We start from the raw sequence: 23,316 nt of genomic DNA, 5'->3' as shown, positions 1-23,316 counted from the left end.
AGTTTTAAGGTGGAAAGTGAGAATAAAAGACTAAACTTGTTTTTTTAAAGAAAACGTTATCCATCACTACCCCTTGCCTTAAACGGTATGTACCGTAAATCCTCCAATTGTGGATTCAATTAGAAGCCGGGCTTCAGATAGTAGCCGGGGTCGTGGTCCATACGAACAAATAAAGGCCGGGCTCCGAATACAAGCCGGGGGTAAAATAAAGTAGCCTATTACTGTAGCCTACCAGCATCAGTCCTTCGGCTCAAAGTAGGCATCACAATTTAATTGAATGCATTTCACAAATAGATGTTCTCCTCATGTTTAATATTATAATATATGTAATATTGTTGGCTAATTTCATGGGCTGTTTGCAATAAAAAAAGAAATTTCCCCACGTAGGACTACTAGGCGAATGTTTAGCCTAAATGCACGTATCGTATAGCCTACTGTTGTTTATCTGTAACGTTTTAGTTGGCTAGGTTACTTTTTCCAGAAGGTATCATAAAACAGTTGTAGACTTACGTAACTTTGATATTAAATTCAAAGAGATGGTGTATGCTGATTGATTGCTGAAGAACATTCGGGAGAAAAAGCAGCAAAGAAGTTTGACATTGACCCGAGACGAATGCGATAGGCTACGACTAGCAGGTGGAGGTAGAAAGAAAGTTAGGCTGGATATCAAACCAGGTCGTTGAATACATTTTTTCAGTCCGCGATAAGCTTAATAGAGTGTCTAGAAAAATGATTAAAATCAAGGCTTTGGGAATCTTTTTCTCCGTGACTGACAGTGGAGACCATAACTCCGATGTTTATTTTTTACGTTGACACACCGCACCTAAAGCGCTACGCGATGTGCAGGAAGTGTTGAACGCATATGCAATGAATTAGATTAGCCTACTGCAATTATGCCCATTATTTAAATAATACAATTCTATAACAGAAGATAAGTAAGAAATAAAGGCCTGCCCCTAATACAAGCCTGCCCCAAATAAAGGCCGGAGCGCTGTGCAGCCTAAGTAAATAAAAGCCCCGGCCACAATTGGAGGATTTACGGTATGTATCAATTCCTTAAATAAATGTTTTTGTTTTGATGTTATTGATTATTTTGCCTGTTTATTTATTCATACCCTGCAAACAAATCGCAGAACACAATTTGCACAAAAAGATGAGATTTTTATTGTCGGAATCTTTATCAGACAGTGTGTAAATAATAATAAGGTGCATCGGATGAAGTCGCTGTCTGCGTCTCTGCTTTCCGAGAGCCGATGTCTTGGAATACGTTGCTTGTTTGAATCGTGGGTAACGTAGTGCGCAGTCGAGTTGGTTTAGGTTAGGCTTACATCGGGGAAATTTTACGGGTACAATCCAAAATGGTGCAATCAGATTCTGGGCCCTATGCACAGTAGGTTCATAGCCCCCCCCCCCCCCCCCCCAAAAAAAAAAGAGTGCCACACCTCCTCCCCCCTGACGGTGAAACTTTGCAAATTGAAGGTAGTTAGGAAATGGCTTCCCTTCCTTGTCTTTTGCTGTAATTGTATTTGTTTTTATGTTGCTTGCCAGTCTGTGAACAATTGTGTCTCTCTCTTCATTAGTTAATTTCTCTGTCCATAGTGCTGGACCTTCTGGCATACACTCCCTGTCGCTGCTCTGACTACTTTCTGACCTCTTTTCATCCCTTTCACTTTTCTCAGAATCTTCTCTGCTATCACTTCCTTCACTTGTGTCAGCCTCTACCACATTTTCTCCATCTTCCTGGACAGAACCCTCTACAAGCATGAAGCATCTGATAGATATTACTGTAACAGGCAATTCCAATGTAGCCTAATTTGTGTGACTGAACATGTTTAAAGGTAGAGTATGGGATGTTTTCCTGGAACACTTTTTACTATATTGCTTAAAATCCCCTTCACACCCTGATTGCAACAAAAAAAAGTCACCTTTGGATGGAACAGCCTGTGTTGCTATTTGCTAAACACATTAAGCCTACAGTATAAATAGCTACAATTATGTACTTTCATTTTAAACTGCTCACCTTGCCTCAAGACCACAGTGTCAGAGGATGAGGGGTCTGCATCACTACACTCTAAAAACAAATGCGTTGGCTCAACGCAGAAAATTAACGCAACAGTTTGCATCAATCTTTTTTGAGTTATGACAACTTCTAATGAAATTAAGTTCAACCAAAGATCTAAATTGAGTTGGGGGAATTAGCTTTTCCTCTACAACCAAGGGAATTTTTAAGTACCACTAACTTAATTATTGTTAGCATAAACAAAAGTTTTTAAGTTGATAACTCAAAAAAATTAAGTTGTTCCAACAAGTTTTTCCACATTATTTAAAAGGAGTTTTTAAGCGTTATGTACTTAATTACCATAATCAGGAACACAAGTTTTTAAGTTGGCAACTGTTTAAAAAATTAAGTTGCTCTAATTAGATTTTTTTTCAGTATTTTGTTTTTCGCTTTTTCATGTTTTTGTTCATGTAGCTTTTAAGAAATTATTTAATTCAAGAACAAAATTGTTAGGCAATCAACTTTTTCTATATTAAATTGCAGTTGAGTACTTGAACACTCAATATATAAATCTTGAAAAAACAACAACACAAATGTAAATTGCCCAACAAATTATAAATTCATACATTTGCAATATTGCCTTAAGTAAAGTAGTAAGCATACTCAGTTATGCCATCACAGCAAAGTTATAGGCCTTTGTGTATTTAAAACCACAGTGCCAAACGTGTAAAATGTGTGTTGTTAATTCCAGTTTAAAAATTATTTTGTAAAACATTTGTTAACATTTAGCAAACTTTTACAACTCTCATTAGTGAAGGACCCACTTGCAGACATCACAGCTCAAGTTTCAAAGATTTTAATCAAACTCATAGGCAATGATGCAAAGGGAAAAGGCAGTCTCGTGGTCAACAGGCAGGCATAGGTCAAAAATCCAAGAATCAAAACAGAGTTCATGGCAGAAGTATCCAAAAAAGGAATCCAACAGGCTCAGGTCAAGGAACAGGCAAACGTCAAAAACATATACAGCCAGGATGAACATGAACACCTAACATGAATACAAAAACAAGACTCAAACAGCACAGTTACTAACAGAAAAAGGTGCAATTTTCAAATAATGCTAAAATACAACGATGCAAAGGGAAAAGACATGGCAGAGGTTGCCCATGACCATGGCGTAACCTGTAATGTTTTAGCAACCCTGTTTCTGTAGAGGTTTCAAATGTACACATTTTGCAGCCCCAGACCATTTTGCCCAAGATATGGGCCAACGTATATGCTAAACTAATGTATGTAGCCTTTTAGACCATGAAAAATGCAAACTTTAGGTTGTATCACAATAGTAACCAAAATCGAAAACCATTTACAATGCAAAAAAAAAAAGAAACCCTCTTCCTCTACTACTTTAGTCTCTATCACAGAAATATCAACAATCCAAAGGCTAGGCTACACTTGCTAACAGTTGATGGAATGTTGTAGCTAAACAAAGCTAATGCTAGTCATATTTAGCAGTGAATTTCGGCCATCCAACCCTTTAGTTTAGCATAGCAGTGGATAAGAATGATTAAGTAGAGTTTAATTGTAAATTAAATTAAACTTGCCTTGAAAATGTCCTTTATATTATACCACTTTGTAATAGAACTTTGTTCTGCCTACAGTTCTTCTAACACAGTCTTAACTGTCTGAAGTTGTCCAGGAATTTGAACTGGGTAGAGGAGGAGCCTATAACTCCTGAACTCAAGGTGGAGAAAAATTAAGTTGTCAAGCCAATTACATTAAGTTACTATAACTTAAATTTAGTTTTAATTCAATGAATGCAGAAATTTGAGTTTGAATTACAAATAATATTAAGTTGATGTAATTACCAACATTATTAAGTCAACACAACTCATTTAAATAATGTTTGCAACTTAAAAGGTTGATCTAAATCGATAAATTTGAATTTTTACCTTGAAACCATGCATTTAATTAAGTAGTGGTAAAAGGTCCCCTGAATTACTTTTTAGAGTGTAGCTGCTTCTGAAACTGAGTGCCATGTTTCACAAGTTAACTTTGCTAGCCAACTAATTTGACAGCCTAACCTTATGAACTTATTTATGGAGGATTATCGGGGCCAAAACTAAATAAATAAATAACTAAATAAATAAATAAATGAATGGTTAAATACTTGGATAAATACATAATTAGATTTATGTATACCTACATTTATTTATTTATACTTACATATATTTATTTATACTTACATATATTTATTTATACTTACATTTTGTCATACATTTTGTCATACATTTTGTCAAACATTTTGTCATACTTACATTTTGTCATACATTTTGTCATACATTTTGTCATACTTATTGTCATACTTATTGTCATACTTATTGTCATACTTATTGTCCACGGTGTAACTTGCTTGCAGCGAAATAAATCCGTCATCCCCCGTCACCAAGTCAGGGGGCGGGTTAAAGCCTCTGATTGGTGTTACACACCAGGCAGGCTCAACCAGTCGATCAGGCTCGAGGGATACTGAATTTTGGCGTTTATGGATGCCAAGCGCCAGATTTAGTTTAATGAAAGTTATTGAGCATTATTTAAATAAATCAAGATACCAGAATGTCCCAGAAGACATACCCTCAGCTGCTACGTGAGGCTGCATCCTTAATTTAAGAGGCCCTCAACTCGTCTACTACTAGTAGTATTTCTAGTAGGCTAGTGTTATGAAATGTTGAGCTAAGTTCCGGTATTCAATAAGAGGAGGAGCGCACGATGCGCTACGCCTCATCTGGTGAATGAGACGCGCATTGCATGCGATCTGAGGCGTAGCGCACGAAGCGGGCCGCTCGAGGCGCATTGCGCATTGCCTAATAAACGTGGTTGACACGGCGCACATAGCCTACTATAAACGTGGTTGAGACTCTTATTAAAGCTCTTACTCTTTCTCACAGACAAAACAAATAGCTACACGCTCAAGCAATGTCATTTATTTTTTAAAGAGACAAAACAAATAGCTACACGGTCAAGCAATGTCATTTATTTCTTTAAGAGGAGGAGCGCACGATGCGAGTCGCCTCACCTGGTGAATGAGACGCGCATTGCATGCGATCTGAGGCGTAGCGCACGAAGCGGGCCGATCGAGGCGCATTGCGCATTGCCTAATAAACGTGGTTGACACGGCGCACATAGCCTAGGCTACTATAAACGTGGTTGAGACTCTTATTAAAGCTCTTACTCTTTCTCACAGACAAAACAAATAGCTACACGGTCAAGCAATGTCATTTATTTTTTAAAGAGACAAAACAAATAGCTACACGGTCAAGCATTGTCATTTATTTCTTTAAAGAGACAAATCAAATAGCTATATGGTCAAGCATTGTCATTTATTTCCACGGAAAAAACGAAAACGAATCCAACTTACATTACCACTGCACACTGACAACCTTACAGATAATGTATATAAGTTGTACTAGCATTTGTATTTAAAGTTTACAATTTAATCTACCAAAGAACTCACCGTTAAACAATACAACTCCCACAAGTTGACAATGATAACATGACGCAAATGTTGCGCGCGCACATGTGATTGACAACACTGGCGCACACAGGGGGTTGTGGTCAGCTTTACACATGAACTTCCCCAAAAATCAAGAGGTCAAAAAATTAGATTAGATTAGATTAATTAGATTAGATTCAACTTTATTGTCATTGCACAGAGTGCAAGTACTGAGACAACGGGTTCTTACCAGAAGTACAGATAGCAAGAGTTCAGAGTAGGCTATTCTATATTCTATAGTGGTAATATAAAATAAATAGATGGGATGTACCTATACAGTACAGATATGACAGTACAAGATATATGGGGTATGAGCAGTAGTAACATTGGCAGCAATAGTTGGTCATTAGTGCAGATATGATATAGGTAGATGCAAAGGGCTGATGCAGGAGTAAGTACATGTGAAGGTAACAATAGAAGTTATGAATGAGGTAAGAGGCATGATAAGATATACAGTGGTGGCCAAAATTATTAGAACACCTGACAGATCTGAGAATGATTACCTTTTTTTTGCCTCCAAAACATGATTTAATTTCATAATGTTCATGAAACATGCAGATGGCTGTTCTGAGCACAACAAATATCAGATGAAGTGAGTCCTACTGTTTTTATCCACTTTTATTATTTAATATGTGGTACGCCCACCTTTTGCAGCAATTACAGCAGCACATCTCTCTGGCATAGAGTCAATATATTTCTTGAGAACTTCAACACAAATGTTATCCCATGCCTTCTGCAACTCAAGCCAAAGGCTTTCCTTGGAATTTCCAATAGATCTGTCGAGTTTATTTTCCAACTTGCCCCGAATTTGCTTGATGGGTTTGAAGTCCAGACTTTGAGAGGGCCGGTCCATCATTTTCAATGTTCCAGCAGATTCCTTGTCGCCAGTAGATCCGGCAATAGTTAAAATAATGTTTAGGGTCATTGTCCTCTTGGAAAATAAATCCAGGCTCAATAAGATGTCTCCAAGAAGGAACTCTGTGCCTCACCAGAATGTTGTGGTATACTTTTGTATCCATGATGCCATCAATTTAGCCAAAGTCACCTGTTCCTGAGGCTTAAATTGCACCTCACACTATAATACTACCCCCTCCTTGTAAACTGTTGGCAAGAGACACTAATTTTTATATCTCTCCCCCTCACTTCGTGGAACATCCACGCTTTGCTTGTTGCCAAACTATTCAAACCTGGACTCATCAGTACACAACACTTAAACCAATCTTTCTTTGTCCATTTCTTGTGTTCTTTTGCAAAATGCAGGCGTTACACTCAATTGTTCTCTTTCAGTAATGTTTCTTTGCTGCTATTCTGCCAAAAAAACCTTCTTCTCCCAGTTTTCGACGGACAGTTCTTGAAGACACTGTTGCACCATTAGTCATTGTGATGTTGATATTGTAAAGTCTTTTTTAAGAAATAAATCACATTGAAATAAATTGCATTGTGAATTTAATTTTTCTTTCGAGCTTTAATAAGAGTCAACCACGTTTATTAGGCAATGTGCGCACGCAATGCGCCTCGAGCGACTCTCTTCGTGCGCTACGCCTCAGATCGCATGCAATGCGCGTCTCATTCACCAAGTGAGTCGACTCGCATCGTGCGCTCCTCCTCTCTTTGAATACTAGTTCTTACCTGGAAATGTTGGGTTTAATGTGGCCTACTGGGTGCACTGGCCGTAGTAGTCGTAGCCAGGTCGTAGCGCTGTCGTTACCCCATCACGTCTATCTCTTCCATAGTTTGCATCAGGCTGCTATTAGAATGTTACGCTGTAGCATGGTTCTTATGTCCTCAGTTTTTGAATCACCAGTGATGAAGAAAGTGTTTTGTCCGTCTCTTCATAAACGGATGACTAAGAGTAAGATCACATTTACACATAGCCGGGTAATTACAGAATAGAGAATATTTCTGCCCTTCCGTTCAAAAATAACGTCGTACACACAAGGTCTTTTTCCAAAAAACTTTCTGTTTACATGAACCCGCATATACGCCCCCAAACGCCATCATAACTATGCTAAACCTGTAGGTTTGCATAAGTAGGCTGCTAATCCATTAAATTGGCTATGAGTCCTAGATATGTCCTTTACGTTTATTTGGCTACAACAGGTAGACAAGATGGAATGTAAAACTCGTAGTCCACTGGTGGAAGTGCAGGGGATACCATTGTTAAAGCCAATAGTCACACACTGGGGAAGGGTTGAGAGATTCAGTTATAGGGTTGAAAGAATGCAATCCTGCGTTTGCATTAACGTATAAATGAGCACTACGTTAACAGCATCCATGATCAGTAAACAGTAAATATAGGACACTCACATCACGAATGCATTTTAGGCGCATATGTGACGCAAACTCCGTTTGACCCAGTGCACACGCAAAAACTGAGTTTTCCTGAAATCTCCACTTTGGCCGGAGTTTTTAGAAATGATCGTTTCCCGTGATAAAACCTCCGTTTTTTCTCGTAAATGAAAGGCCAAACCGCATGAAAATATATACGTTTTCCCACCGTATAAACGGGGTCTACGTTCAGTTGAGTTCTGGATTTTAATACGTTTATCAATCTGTAGATTGGGAGAGAAACCCAGACCTCTGACAATAAAAAACAACACAACACCAGGCTTAGGTCTCAATCATGTCTCTCTCCGCTCTGAAGGCCGGAGGACCATCTTTTATAGGGCACAATACTGTAAACATAGTGACAGTCAAGCAGTAATGACGTTACAACAGTCTCAGAGAAAGAGTCTCACAGCTCCCCAACAAATGACAACTCTCAGACTAGAGAGTTAATAGTTGGAGCTCTCCTTTTAGTCATGACAAGAGACGTTTACCCATTACTTTCTCCAGATCCCGAACATCTATACCCCTGACACAGACACAGTCTACTCTTATTACAGGCATGAAAACGGGTAAGGGGTGAAAAAGGTGAGGAGGATATTAGCCCTCTAGGGGGGGTCCGGGGGCGTGCCCCCCCTGTAAGTAAAATTTAAATATTAGCTTCAGCCATGAGTCAAAAAATATTTTGGCCTCCTTACATGCCAGCCTGTCACTGGGTCTATCATTTACAGTATATGAGGCACAATGTGGTAAGGGCACCACAAATGGCTTAATGCATAGCCCCCAGATGATGAGATGCCGTAACTTAACTTGTCTACTCTTCCATCATGATTGACAGCCAATACAATGTTATGCAATTCAGATTTCAATACATTTTATTGGCGAGGCCCTTCGCGTTAATATTTCCATGCACTCGCATCATCCAGTTATTCAACATAATAAATCAGCGGCGAAAAAAACAATACAATCATATATTCTTTAGAAGTAGCCTACTAAATGATGCAAAATGTAAGGATCTCTTTTCATTTATGGAATTCTTGTCAAGAAAATATGATTCTATTGTTTTTTTCGCCGCTGATTTATTATGTTGAATAACTGGATATATATATTTAAATATGTTAAGCTCCTATTAAAGTATCCATCTATCTACTTCCAGTGGCACTTGCTCTTGACTGCTTTGCCTCATAGCTTGGCGACTTGGCCTTTTTGAGCAGAGCATCACTGAAGCCTTCCATGTGACAAGAGTCCCCTTTGCAGCCATGCTCACCTTTCTTGTCACCGAAGTGCTTATCATGTCAGTGCTGAGGGTTGCTCTGTATTGGGTCTTGTTTATGGTAACGAGACTGAAAATGGTCATCTGACGTCATGATTTGTTTTATACCTGCAAGGCTTGTAGGTTGACTGGCTGCAATAGTAGGAATTATTTGCTACGTTAACAGTCTGTAGTCAAACACCTTTGCAATGGTCACTTTGCCCCAACAGAGCGATTCAAAGTTAGAACAGGGAGTCTCCGTGGCGTTTGAGTTAATGTAGCTAAATTATCTTACTCCATCAGTTATTCACACCATAGCCGTCTCGTTACCAGGCTAATCACATCATTGCTAACTTTTTCATACTTGTATCTGAAGGTTATACCCCTTGAAATGAATCATCCCGTTAAGTTACCGAACACATGTTTTAACGTTTTATATGCTAACATTACGGTCACAAAAAAAAATGCGTCCAGCAGGGATTCCAAAATTGTCCGGGATTTTGCCTTGTCGGATATTATTGTTTCTCTGGGTCTTTCACAAATGAGTTATTACGTCTTGACACGTTTTGGAAAGGGTATCACTTACGTTCCACCTTCTTGCGCGAGCTCTGTCATTGGTCAAACTTTCCCAGTGTTGACAGATATAATTTATTATCCTCCAAATACGATCATTTTGAGCCTTTGATATGATACGCAATTTACAATCTGGCAACACTGAGCACCTTGCCGCCGCCAGCAACCCCCCCCCCCCCCCCCCCCCCCCACAAAAACAAAACTCATCGAATCTACACGATTCACGTAGGTCACCTATTTTGTTTTCAAAACGGCGAATTTCGCTGAAAGGTGAGTGATTCTCATGCCTGTTATTAATACCTGATACCACTCTGCTGCACTTGTCGCTTGATAGTGCGCTGGACACTCGAAAAAGGTTCGCAATATCTTGTATTTTCAGGCCAGAGAGTGCGAAGTGTTCAATTGTGCCAGCCGAAGATCAAACAGAGTACGACCACCTCCAGGATGTATGACCATCACTCAGCCTCATCTGCTACCATCTCGCTGAGGATCGTGAACACATTTTCATCTATGTCTGTTTCAGTCAGGGCCGATACCGTTGATATAATCTCAGCGAAGCCCTCAATATGATTTTAAAAACAATGTGAATTGCAGTTGCCTCCATCTCCTCAGCTACAGCCAACAGTTCGACTACTGTAGCATGCAATATTCCATTTATTTAATCCACACCGGGTGCTGCCATCTTGAATTAGTCAAAAGCAGTCAATTCAAGTTGAACCACCAATCAGAGGCTTTAACCCGCCCCCTGACTTGGTGACGGGGGATGACGGATTTATTTTGCTGCAAGCAAGTTACACCGTGGACAATAAGTATGACAATAAGTATGACAAAATGTATGACAAAATGTATGACAAAATGTAAGTATGACAAAATGTTTGACAAAATGTATGACAAAATGTAAGTATAAATAAATATATGTAAGTATAAATAAATATATGTAAGTATAAATAAATAAATGTAGGTATAAATAAATCTAATTATGTATTTATCCAAGTATTTAACCATTCATTCATTTATTTATTTATTTATTTATTTAGTTTTGGCCCCGATAATCCTCCATACTTATTGAGCCTAGACTAGCCCTACTTAAAGGCTATTAGCCTAATTATGTTATGGCCTAACAAATATTAATTTAGCCAAATGTTCTAATTAGTTTAGACCTACTATTGCAATGGTGTGGTAGGCTATGCATAAAAATGAAAGAATACCCGCACACTGTTGCTGCAGCTCCCGTGTATTTTATTGGCACGTTTCGACCATTGTTGGTCTTCGTCAGGTGTTCGTCAGGTGTCAGCAGCAACAGTGTGGGTATTCTTTCATTTTTACGGATCTCTTTTTACCCTGCACCTGGATTGGATGTGCGTGCAACACACTCTGCAACTGTGGTAGGCTATGCAAACAAACATGTATTTAGAGTTTACCTCAGATTACAGATAGGGCATGTTATTTCTAATTTTGTGTTATGCCGTTTTTAGCAATGACAATCGCGGTGGTATTGATTCGTTTTATTACCACATCATGAGTTCCTTTAATAGGGTGCTTTCACATTCGGGCTCACCTTTCTTAGGAAAGAAGTCTGTTAGTAGTCGCTTTCCCTCGTCTCTTTTTCTCTCTCTTGCCTGCCTTTCTTTTCTTCTCTGAAACCCGGATTTAACGTTCTTGGACATCTTCAATGCGCACCGTTGCCTCAGCCGAATGAACGTTAACATTCGTCAAATGCGCCTATAGGTAAAAAGCCCACTGAAGGCGGACTAAACCATTTTGTGCGTGAGCCGGGGGGGTGAGGGTCTCCAGACATTATATGTAGACTAGGACACACAATTCAATCCATCATTCAACCAATTTATTTACCCAAAAGATTAAAATTATATTAGTTAGCAAGAAAATTTGGACCTTTAAATGATATTAATATTTAAAGGAAAAATAAAATTCCACACTCAAGGGCCCTCCCCCACATGGGGCCCTGGTAACTCAGTCACCTTTATCCCCCCCTAGACGCCACTGGGTGCAATCATTCCGATTTAGACAGCGTCTCTCCTCAGAAGGAAAACATTCCGTCACGTTTTATCTAGACCTCAGATAATAAGAACGTGTTCACCGTTCAAATTCATTATTTGTCATTAAGTTGCGTTCAGTTCATCGTTCTTATAGAAATTAACGCTTTCTTTTGAACATGCACAATATTGGTAATTAAGTGTGCCTACTAGAAAGGGATGATCTGACATTACAGCAAGATCAATTGCTTGCTAACAAAACTACTTCACGGTGCCTTGACTGGTGTAATCATCTGAATAATTATCAATTTAAACTTTTCTTTCCTGAAGGAAAATGTTTTGGCAACCAAATCCCATCTATTTCAAGTTTCTGTAGCAGGCATAGTGAAAATAGCTTGTAGCCTTGTGTGCAAGCCTTGTAACAATGGGTGTTTTGCAGTATGCACAACTATACTTACCTGTGAATTCCCAGGTTTGTATTTTGTTCCAAAACCAGTTTATGTTTTCATAAAGGGAGCAAACTCTGGCCTGTTAGACTGACATTCAGATACTACATCCTAGTCATGTTTCTAGCTGACTAAGTATGACCGACTTTGAACACTTATCATTAAGACAATGTGGCAAATGAATCAGTTTTAATCCCAAGTAGGCAAAACATAGTAATTCACAGATACATCTTCATCAGACTTTCTTTTTAAGCAGACAGTCCTTAAACACGACACTGCTTTTGCAAACAACTGTATAAATACGGTGGCAGGTAAATCTAGCATATGGAGTCTGAAAAACAAAAATAGCTGTGTGCGCTGATAACCCCGCCAAGTGGTGCTCTCTCCCACTAGATGGTACCTCATCTCTCTGACCTCTCCCATCTAACACATATCTACGTGGAAAGCAGCCATTCATTGGGAAACAGAGTTTGTTCTCTCTTTTTTTTTTTTAAGAAAAAAAAGAAAACGGAAACCAAATTAAGCAAAGTTTATTACAATCCATTATCCAAAAAGAAAACAGTACAGAGGTATAAACATTTAACCTTGTATTTTAACCCTGAATGAATGCATACAGGAGACAAACAAAATGAACTATCAGCCAGAAGCCCTCACCAAGCAGAACGTTGGGGACCCTAAGTCCAACAGCACTAAAACTGTGCTGTGAAGGCTTCACCTAAGAATAAAATACACATTCCACTGGTTGAACTTGCCTTGAGAATGGTGGTACTGTCGCGCTACTCCAGGGGGGGAGGGGGGGCAATAGACTATCATTTGCTCTACACTGTCTTTGAACCACCTGAAGGAGAGAAGAGAAGCCACACATGCATCAACCTGAAGAGTTCTTCTCTCCTCTTCCACTGATGCCATGGCTGATGAGAGCGAGTCCCAGTCTTTCCTCTTCATTTGCATTGGTTTTTCAAACACAGTTCATTGGTTTGTCTAATTTAAAAACACTAGATGGGGAAAGACTTGAAACCTCCAAACCTAGCGCCGTAGACAGTGACATCATCAGTATCGCCCGCCGGGGGACATGACCGGAGGTCTCATGACCATCGAGGACCCCGGCGGCCCACCCTGGTACGGCACCATGGGCGCACCCTGTCCATACGGGGGCATTCCGCCAGGCATGTAGCCGGGCATCCCCTGAGGCGGTGTGCCATACTGACCTGAAGGGAAAACACAACACCAGAGGGGGCATGAGGATGGCATCACAACAACACCAGAGGGGGCATGAGGATGGCATCAAACAATACCAGAGGGGGCATGAGGATGGCATCAAACAATACCAGAGGGGGCATGAGGATGGCATCAAACAATACCAGAGGGGGCATGAGGATGGCATCAAACAATAAGACACTTATCTTATCCAAAGCCCCTTTACAGGCACACATTTTACACTGATGCGTGTCCATTAGCTTTTAGGCCATTTCCAAATCAAAGAGGCTGGTGGTGGACGAGCCCTTACCGTGCATGGGGTGCCTCATGCCAGGCTGCTGTGGGGGCATGCCCTGCTGAGGGTGCATCATGCCAGGCACAGCTCCGGCGGGAGCAGCAGCCATGCCAGCCTGGCCGGGACGCGGCATGAGCCGGACGTACCTAGGCAGCTGCGCCCGGCGCTCCTCCTGTAGAGACCCAAGAGAAAGAGGCAGGCTCAGGACTACAGCGCCCAAACACAATCAGGATCCAAGCATTCACAGTGGGGAACGGCAAAACACCACATCTCATCCAAAGATTAATATCCATTGCTAACACATTGGCTGTATTTTTATTTATTATTACTATAAGCTTCGTTTATTTATTTAAACACATTTCTACTCCAATTTATTTACTTACTGTCAAAAAGGGCATACCACAAAACTCAAGAACTTACCAGTGAGATATCCTCATCTGGATGCATCAACTTACTGGTTGCACTCGTGGTGGTGAGGGTGGCAGGCTTACTTGGGGCCGTGGCGGGGGGCTTGGCCACGGTGCTGCTAGGGGGGATGGCAGGCGAGGAAGTGGAGGAGGAGGAGGCCTGGTTGTAGGCAGGGAATGTAGGTTTGGGGGCCTCTGTGGAGGGGGCCGAAGAGGGCGGCCCCGATGACGTCTGCTGTGCCTGTACCGGACAAACGCACCGTTAGTCTCCCAGCTCAGGCAGACAGACACAAGACATGTCCAGAAGCATGCGCCCATCAGCTGCTCTACAGGACACAAGTCTAGTTATGGAAGAGTCCATCTAATGGAGTGTGGGCAAAATGTGCCCTCTACAAGCCAAAACCACATCTGAAACTACATTCAGGTGTTCTTGTCCTTTTAGTTAGGCACGTCTGACAATTTGAGCATTGAGCACGAGGACAGCCTATGTCGAAGTTTAACACTCAATATCAAAGCTTAAATGCTCCATTTGAAATCCTCCAAAACAGAATCTGAGCACACTGACCAGCCCTTCTAAAGGCACGAACCGCCAGTACAAGTACTCCCAGAAATGATCATATTTTTTGGTCAGAACTGGAGCATGTACTCACACAGAGAGACACAAAACACACAAGCATGCAACAGTACCTAAACCAGAAATATCTCACATCCTCCTTTGATGAGCAAATCTCATCACTAAGACATCATAAAAACAAGAAAAAAACGGAACCAAAACAAGTTCTCTACACACACACAGCCCTACCCACACTGTTCGCATGCTTGTACTGTGCAGTGAAGAAGAGCACACAAACTGGGGCGTGCGTACTTGTGCTGAGCTAGGGAACAGGGGCTTAGAGGTGGACACTGGGTCTGAGCCCGTGGAGGCTGGGCTCGTGCTCCCAACACCAGACCCCATCTGGAGCACAGGGAGGGAGAGAGAGCAGAGTCACAGACCCGGCACAGAGAGGACCTACACCCCAGAGGGACCCGACCGGACCGTTCCGACTGGTTAAAGGGGCATTCTGGGTTTGCACAATCATCATCTGTAATCGGTGGCAAACCGCCATCACTCACAATAACTAGGATATCTCCATGGATTTGGAAGAAAACAGAAGTCTCCAGTGAATTAAGACTGAAGTCAAACACGTCATTGTCATGAGGTTTGTTTACAGTTTCAGAAGGTAAAAAAAAAGGATAGTGCAACCATGTGTTCTTGTTGGAGTCTTAAAAAAAAAAAAAATCCTACAGACAAATCTACCTATATATGTCTTTCTGAAGAGTATAAGTATGAGGAACATATTACAAGATTCAGTTTTTGTTTCATTTCAAGTTTTTGGATCCTGAAACTATTAGCTCATTCAGTTTCCCGTTTGGTTCACCGACCAGGGAAAGGCATCAAAATCGATGCATGTTGCCTATGGATCTGGTAGATGGAGACTATTTTGCACCAACCTGGACTGTCCCTTTTAGGTTACAATAGGTTGGAAAGTGGCACCAGTTACAGACCATTGTGCCAAAGGCAACATAATACTGCCTATTTGTTATCATGGGTGCATCTCAAAGTCACTGGCAAGCAGTTCCTATCTAAGCTTCCCTTGGCAGCCTGACTATGTACTTCTAATAAAGCTGTTCCAGCCCAGCTGAGGCACTGAACTACTCCAGCCCAGCCCGCAGAGGTGTACCTGAGCAGCGCTGGGGAACAGGGGTTTAGAGACAGCAGGTGGAGTGGGGTTGGGAGGCACCGCAGGCCTGGTGGGCATTCCAGGCACTGCGCCTGGGGCGGCTTGGCCCATGGGGGGCATTCCGGGACGGACCATATGTTGGTGCATACCTGGAAGAGAAAGATCAACAATGCTTTCAGATGAGCCTACTCCACTCATACATACAGACAGACAAAGAATCTGGCCCAGCAACAAGAATAATAATAATAATAACAACAACAACAACAACAAAGAATAAATAAATACAAATTTGGTAAACCTTCAACACATTAAAACTACTGAATTGTCTAACTTTAGAGATTAACTGGGCAAGACAAGACTGAGTAAACATGTTGGCCATTTTAATACACTACCACAAAAGCATGCCAACAAAGTCTACTTCAATGAGAGCGACCGAAAAGAAAGAGAGAGACGAGGGATCATGTTCATTATCACAGGGAAGCTCACTCACCCGGTGGCATTCCTGCCATCATATGGTGCATACCAGGACCAGGCGGCATCATCCCTCCCATGGCCATCATCCTGCTCACACACACACACACACGGAGGTTAGTTGTTCAGTGAAGAGAGAAGGACAACACCAAAAGTTGATAGAGAGAACCCAAAGCAAACACCCACCCTGGTGGCATGCCTGGCATGTTTGGGGGCATTCCGGGCATCATAGGTGGCATGCCAGGCATCATGGGGGGCATTCCTGTTGGGACACAAAAACAAGAAATGCGATCTTAGTAGACTAGTTTTCCTGCATTTGAGTGTTTAATCTTTCCGTATCTGTCTGCCATATCTCCTCTTGCTCCCCTCAGTGTACCTGAGTAGTTGGCGGGGGGCATGCCCTGCGGTCTGGCGCCCGGCATCATGCCAGGCTGAGTCATTGGGGGAACATAGGCAGGCTGAGGCTGAGGCTGAGCGACTGGTTGCTGAAAGGAAGGTCCAGCCTCATCATCGTCCTCCTCATCCGACTCATCCTGGTTTTTCTTCTTCTGGTTTTCTAGCAACACAGAGGCCACACAAACATTCAACAATGTCCTAAATAAACAATTAGTTTGAATGTTTTAGAGGACCCAGCTTGGGCAGAGACTCAGCTTAATATAATGGCCAAATAATTCAGGGTGCATTTCAAATCTTAAAGCAACTTTACAGTTTATGCCTAAAACTAGAGAACTAATTTGCTCACAGCCATCAGACTTGGCCTTCAAAATTGCACAGTTGGCAGTGATGTCATCCAGCAATATTTTTGATGACGGCTAGCTATAAAAACTGCTCCTACATTTGCCTAGTTTCCAACCCGCAGCACTGAACTGCACAGTGACGAGCCAAACATGATGTGTGTGGCAGGCTAAGTGGCTTTACCTTGTGTTTTCTGCTCAAGAACACGCCGTCTGTCTTGCATATCTTTTTCTGGAATGCCTTCCATGCCGTAGATTTCCAGCTCTATATCCACTCTCCCCGGAATGGCGTTGGGTACCCCATCAATTGTTTCTTTGTGCACCTTAACAGCAGACATTATTTTTTTTATTTCAGAAGACAAATCAGCATTTTAATGACAGACAATTGATTTAAAAAGAGAGATGCATATCTGCCATACCTGCATACAATGTATAGCCAAACCAGGTCCAGTGTACAGCTTTTTATGACAAATGTGGCACTTAAAGTGTTTCGCCTTCTGATGTTGAATGAGAATTTTCTCATCATCGAAGTCTCTGTTGCAGTACCTTTGAAATATCAGTTAAGTGAAAACAGCTTGCTAATGTGAAAGGGGGCTAGACTAGTTAAAAAGCTGTATAAAGTTGCATAATGTCATAAAACCCAACCGTCCTAAGGCTATGCAATACAAAGCTGCTGTGATAGGCTCTGTAAAACTCACCAGTAGCTGGCTAACCCATACGACAAGTAAGGGTTGTACAATTCATCTTATATTAATCATGAATAAAATTTGAATTGTTGGAACATACTAATCGTAGAGATCGCCAATAGTGTTACTCAACAGTATTACTCTTGTTGTATTCTGCATTAAACTGAGCTGGAAATGACTGTTGTAATGCAAACAGTGCAATTGTTGATCATGGTGACTTTCCAGAAGTGGTGATCCAGCTATAAAAAATGACCAGGGATTTCTCTTCCAGACACAAACGTGAAGACCATTACTCTATGCCCATGACATCAGAATAACATTCTAACGTAATAGTTGTGTGCAATCATGATAAACTTCTGCATAAAATATGTTACGCTCGATTCTTTGATTTGGACATATTTCATATCAGAGTTCAGCTTGATTCGTCGAGGGTCTATGTTCAGAATATAATAAATGAAAGCAGGAGTACCACAAAATGAATCATATTATACTTCTCTATTAACTATAATAAATAATGAAAGTAACAATGCCTCAGTACAGCCGTGCAGCTCTTCAACCAGGTGATGTATTACTTTAGCATGACGCTGACTCAGGAAGCTAGCAAGAAAATGAGCATTTGCTCCACAGTAAAGCTAACCTTATATGCTAGCGCTCCCTGATGCACTTAAAACAAACGATACATAATTACTCAGACGGAGTATCGCGTTTAAAACAAAACATAAAGACATTCGCTCGTGAAAATAACTAACTAGTTGATTCAAACTCAAATTATTTAACGTCAAGACGACATAATGCACTAGCAGGAACTGGTAACTGCAGTTAGCAAGCTAGTTTCCTTGATAGCTTGCTTACTACACAAAACGTGCCGGACTATTGGGATGTTCTCCCACACAAAACATTTGGTTTAGAGCGGCCTTGAGTGAAATGTGTTGTAAAGGATACCAGCACCAAGGTTTCATCTGCTTCTTCTTTTTTCGTCCCATTTCTTATTATTTCCTACAAATCAAACTATTTTAAGACTTAAGCAGTAACTTCCCAAAACAGTGCCTACAGCCGAAAATGGCGCCGTGCTGAAACAGTGGCCGTCTTTACCCATAAGCCGTTGCGGGACCACGTGCTGTTCCTTCCCTGCATCTTTGTTTGAGTTTGGGAGTCGATCGGAAGTTTGTAGTTTTTAGCGTTAGCATTTTAACGCTTTCTGGTTTCAAAGACAAAATCCCTACAGAATGAATGGGGTTTAGCAATATCGTCGAAAATAAGGTGTGAGCGAAACAACAGCACAATGTCAATTTATTTCATCACTGTGGCTATCAAATCCTTACGTAATCGATGTGTGTGTGGTTGTTAATCCCTTTAGTTTAGTTTGCTAGTCAGCTGATTTATCTTGCTAGCTTTGTAAACTATTTCGTCAACTTTTGCCTTTTTACACATAGATTTGTCCTCCTCCCATGAAGGACCTTTATGATTACACAATCAGAATCTGTCAATCAGTTGTTTGCCCAATGTTTAGTTGCATTTTCATCTCTTCGGTCACAAATTTGGCAATAACATATCAGCTGTCTTACCTGTTTCTTGCAGAATTATTACTCAATTCAGTGTAGGCTACTGGTTTATACGTTTATTTTGTTTCAATGAGCATCTCTCCCTCTTAACCAGCTGTTACCACTGGTCTACTTTCAGCATCACAGGTAGCCTATATTGCAACATCTGGTTCAGCAACATTTTAGTTTCTGTTATAATCAAATGCAACTGGTCATGTATATATATCCCATGTGAGTAAAATGAACATTCTCTACTCCAGCAGCCGCACACGGTTTCTGCTTGTTCATCTGTTGCCTCAGTCTCACCTGTTTAACAGTGGAACTGCTTCAGGTTGGCTATGACAGAGCAGCCGTGTTAAGCAGTCAGCAGTGTTAAGCTAGTATAATCAGTTTGAAAGATGTGTTCAACAAACGTCTTAACCACAGTTTCTGGTGTTTTTTAATGAAAGATTTTAACCAATAGTCCCCTCTAACACACACACACACACACACACACACACACACACACACACACACACACACACACACACACACCTATGGATGCCTGCAGAGGGTGAAAATCCACCCTGTAAGCCAACAATTAAATGTTCCGGCATGTTCTCCTGTCGTAAAATGTACAGAAGTCTGGAAATTGATGTGTTTTACACTGGACAGGTAGCCTTTCTGATAGCCAATGACCTTACCGAATCTGGCTGCTCTTAAAAAAATACAGTCTCACAATTGTCATAATTCCTAGCGCACAGGCAGAAAAATCAGTTTTGTGTCTTTATCATATGCCAACAGTGCAGTTGATTTCAGAAGATTTAGATTTTTTTCACAAGGAAATGGCCCTGGAGCCCCTGCTGCTGTATGTATCCCTTGTGTGCCCCCCCCCCCTTCTCAAAATGAAACTCCTCCCTTGTTTACGCTATTTAGACAGAGCCACAGGTTTGTTGTTGCTCACCCAAAACAATCCAAATGCCCACCCAGAGATAACGACCAAGTGGCACTCTGACCATCATGTAGTTTATAATCTGACTTCAGCATACACACTGAGTACCCAAGTCTGTCACCGCAAGAGACCACCACTTCTGCATCCTCTCATTATCTCTCTGGGGGTTCCCATGTCCAGAGGCAGACACATACATGGCATGGAATAGACCATTAGAGATGCCTCTCTCAGTGTCGTCCTGATCGTCCTGTTGGGATTTATAACATGGCGGGTAATAGACCATTACAGTGTCGTCCTGATCGTCATCAAAGTCAAAGTAGCTTTATTGTCAATTACTTCACATGTCAAGACATAGTAATCGAAAGGACGTTTCCCAGTCTCCCACAGTGAAACATATAAAGTGATAAGACAGGACATCTCCTAATACTAAGTGGAACATACAGACAAGACACAACAGATAAGACAGGACATCTCCTAAGACTAAGTGGAACATACAGACAAGACATTACATGATACTAAGTGGAACATATAGATAAACGTACAGCAGCATACGTTTTCTCAAAAAATTAGGTTATGGCAGTGCAAAAAAGGCAATTTGGTATTACATTCTTCCAGAGGGTAGGAGGCTGAACAGGCTGTGTGCGGGGTGGCTGGTGTCACTCGCAATCGAGGTAGCTTTTCGGGTGAGCCGGGTGGTGTATATGTCTTGCAAGGAAGGGAGTGGGGCACCAATGATCTTACCAGCTGTGTTCACTATGCGTTGCAGTGCTTTTCTGCTGCGTTCAGTGCAGCCACTGCCCCACACAGTGATGCAGCTGGACAGGATGCTTTCAATGGTGCCCCGGTAGAAACAAGTGTTCAGGATTGGTATGGGAGCTTTCCCACCACCAACCTTATTAATGGTGTGTATTACCAATATTAATTAATTGTGACATTGAAGGTTTAAACAATATATTTTTTTTTTTACTGTATTTATATATTATATAAATATTTGTATAGGATGTAACAGGAATCACCAATAAGTCTCATTATTCAAAGCAATTACTTTATTTAAGAATACACTTTTTTAAAAGCTTGATTACAGATATTCAGCTACGGTTAGCCTATATGCATATGAAAAAAAATAACATTATTTCTCTGACGATAAAGACACTACAGTGAACATGTTACATAGCTATTTGTGTGTCATGTCAAAGAAGCAAAAAAGCACTTTGGTCATGATACCCTGTCATAAAATATCTGTTATCAACCCCAGACCAGCGAGGGAAGAATATCCAACAGATCCAACGTCCATTTCTGTTACAGGACTGAAACATGAAACAAACAGATGAAGCAAAATAAAAATGAAATAAAACACTTCTGATTGTAAAAAATATCTGAAATGTACCTTAATATGGTAAGTAACCTTTGATTAACATATTGTGCTTACTTTCACAATGAGGTAACATTTATTTTTTGACCATAAGCTCTGATTTTAACACCCCTGAAACAGTCAAAACCTGGGTGCATGATGTGGAGGTTTATGTAATGAATATTAGGTTTGTTAAATCAGACACTTTTTTCTCCAATGATCTAAGACAATAAAATAAGCAAAATACAGGGATCAAACAGTCTTACTTTTGCAGAAAAAGGCAAAAAATAAACACAAATAAACAAAAGTTTAAAGATAAGGCCAGATTTATCCACCACTAAAGAAAAACATTCAAAATGTTTGATTATTTTAGTTCAAATCTTATATCAATATTCCAATCCAGTTAACATATGTGTTTTAAACTCCTTTTATTTTTTGTATCTTCCAGCTGGCTTTACCCTGATTTAATAAGTTCTCTGCCAATTTTCAAATAGTGTACCTTGATGAATCTGACCCATGGTAGTTTATCTTTAGTCGTACAACCACATTCAGTACCACATGTTTTTTGCTCTATTTGCATAAATGCAGAGGTAAAATGTCTGACGACCTGTTTAGCATTAAGCTATTGCATGTCATTTATATGTCGTATGTTTGTATTGATGCCAGTTCAGTGTTGTCATGCACAATGTTTTGTAAAGAAAGATGTGGCTTGAAGCTCCTGGTCTAAACATGACCAGCCGTACAAATCTTTCAGATTGTGTAATTCTGCGTTTGGATCTACGTCATTAAATACTAAATGAGTAATGCTTAGAACATGCTCAGAGCTATGATGACGACATCATGCACTGAAACCAATACTATCAAAAAGTATTTACACTTAGAAAAACCTCAATACAAAATCTTCATGTGACTGATTTTCTAGCATTGCAAAATAAAGTTATTACAAACTGTATTTTTTTAATATATATTACAAAACAATTTTGTAGCCCTGATGGATTCAAGTCTGTTCCATTAGCTGTGGCCCTACAAAAATATAGTCAAATATCTTAACAACAAGTCTCCACCCGGTGCCGTTTCAAGTATTAGTTTGGAAGCAAAACAATGAAAATGGATTTATGGTTATCCAACAATAGGCATTAGCAAATGGCTTAAAGTACCATATCTAAACGTCAGTATGGTATATGTTCAAACTCTTGTTCATTAAGTAAAATAAGTTTACTAATCAGCTCTTAACAAATGTTTACTCAGAAAAGTAGCTAAAATAACACTCCGGTATTCGCCAGACCAAAATGAAAGGACTTCAATACTTGGTCAGACAGATGTGATACATTCAATCTTGATCAAATATCAAGCTGGAAACGCATTATCGTTAAGATGCACGTTCATATACTCTGCTGCATGCATCGGTGCTCTGGAGAAATGTGTGTCCAAGGAGAACTTGCTAATTGCTATATAGGTATGATTAAAAGCAAGAGATGTGTTTAACATCAGTAGAAGCACATGGTCTCCAACACAACCCTTAGGCATGTGTTGCCTGCTGAGAGCTGGCAGTGCATCACATGACCATAGAGCATCACACAAAGGTCAAATAAAGCAACGGATCCTGTGGCATAATACCACAGCCCCCCTCTCAATCAAATAGAAACAAATAAATAGCAAAGGGGGACATTCCTATGCATTTGTCAAAAGCAATGAAAGTTGCTTAAATAGTGCAAAGTATCCAACAAATGTACATATTTGTAATTGGTAACTGAAATGAAATATTATTTTATGCATGTATGTGTTGTCTGTGATTGTGGTTGTGAACACACACACACACACAGTGTTGGGAAGATTAAACACCGCAAGG

The 23,316-nt window shown here is 40.5% G+C and overlaps 2 protein-coding genes across 3 annotated transcripts in view; both read right to left on the bottom strand.

Moving 5' to 3' along the window:
- Positions 1-12,308: 12,308 nt before the first annotated feature.
- LOC308378189 (BUB3-interacting and GLEBS motif-containing protein ZNF207-like) lies at positions 12,309-18,711 on the bottom strand. Of its 2 annotated transcripts, XM_080855047.1 has the most exons (11): positions 18,587-18,711; positions 17,378-17,504; positions 17,143-17,281; positions 16,601-16,780; positions 16,411-16,486; positions 16,244-16,314; positions 15,754-15,902; positions 14,898-14,987; positions 14,046-14,273; positions 13,641-13,797; positions 12,309-13,341 (listed from the first exon to the last, which is right to left on the bottom strand). In XM_080855047.1, exons 1-11 carry the CDS (start codon positions 18,625-18,627, stop codon positions 13,184-13,186), a joined length of 1,416 nt encoding a protein of 471 aa, XP_080711173.1. In that variant the 5' UTR covers positions 18,628-18,711; the 3' UTR covers positions 12,309-13,183. The 2 variants fall into 2 exon arrangements, with proteins under 2 accessions (XP_080711173.1, XP_080711174.1); XM_080855048.1 differs by lacking the exon at positions 14,898-14,987.
- A 2,569-nt stretch (positions 18,712-21,280) lies between these two features.
- The window catches only part of sun2 (Sad1 and UNC84 domain containing 2), a 16,422-nt gene continuing 14,386 nt past the window's right edge, over positions 21,281-23,316 (bottom strand). The window contains exon 18 of the mRNA XM_080848494.1: positions 21,281-23,316. This exon is cut by the window's right edge and continues 763 nt beyond it. The gene's annotated coding sequence lies outside the window, so the exon portion shown is untranslated.

Source organism: Sprattus sprattus (genome assembly GCF_963457725.1).
Source record: "Sprattus sprattus genome assembly, chromosome: 1".
Taxonomy (NCBI): domain Eukaryota; kingdom Metazoa; phylum Chordata; class Actinopteri; order Clupeiformes; family Clupeidae; genus Sprattus; species Sprattus sprattus.
The sequence above is the reverse complement of the archived record's forward strand: the minus strand, read 5'-3'. Positions and strand labels throughout refer to the sequence as shown.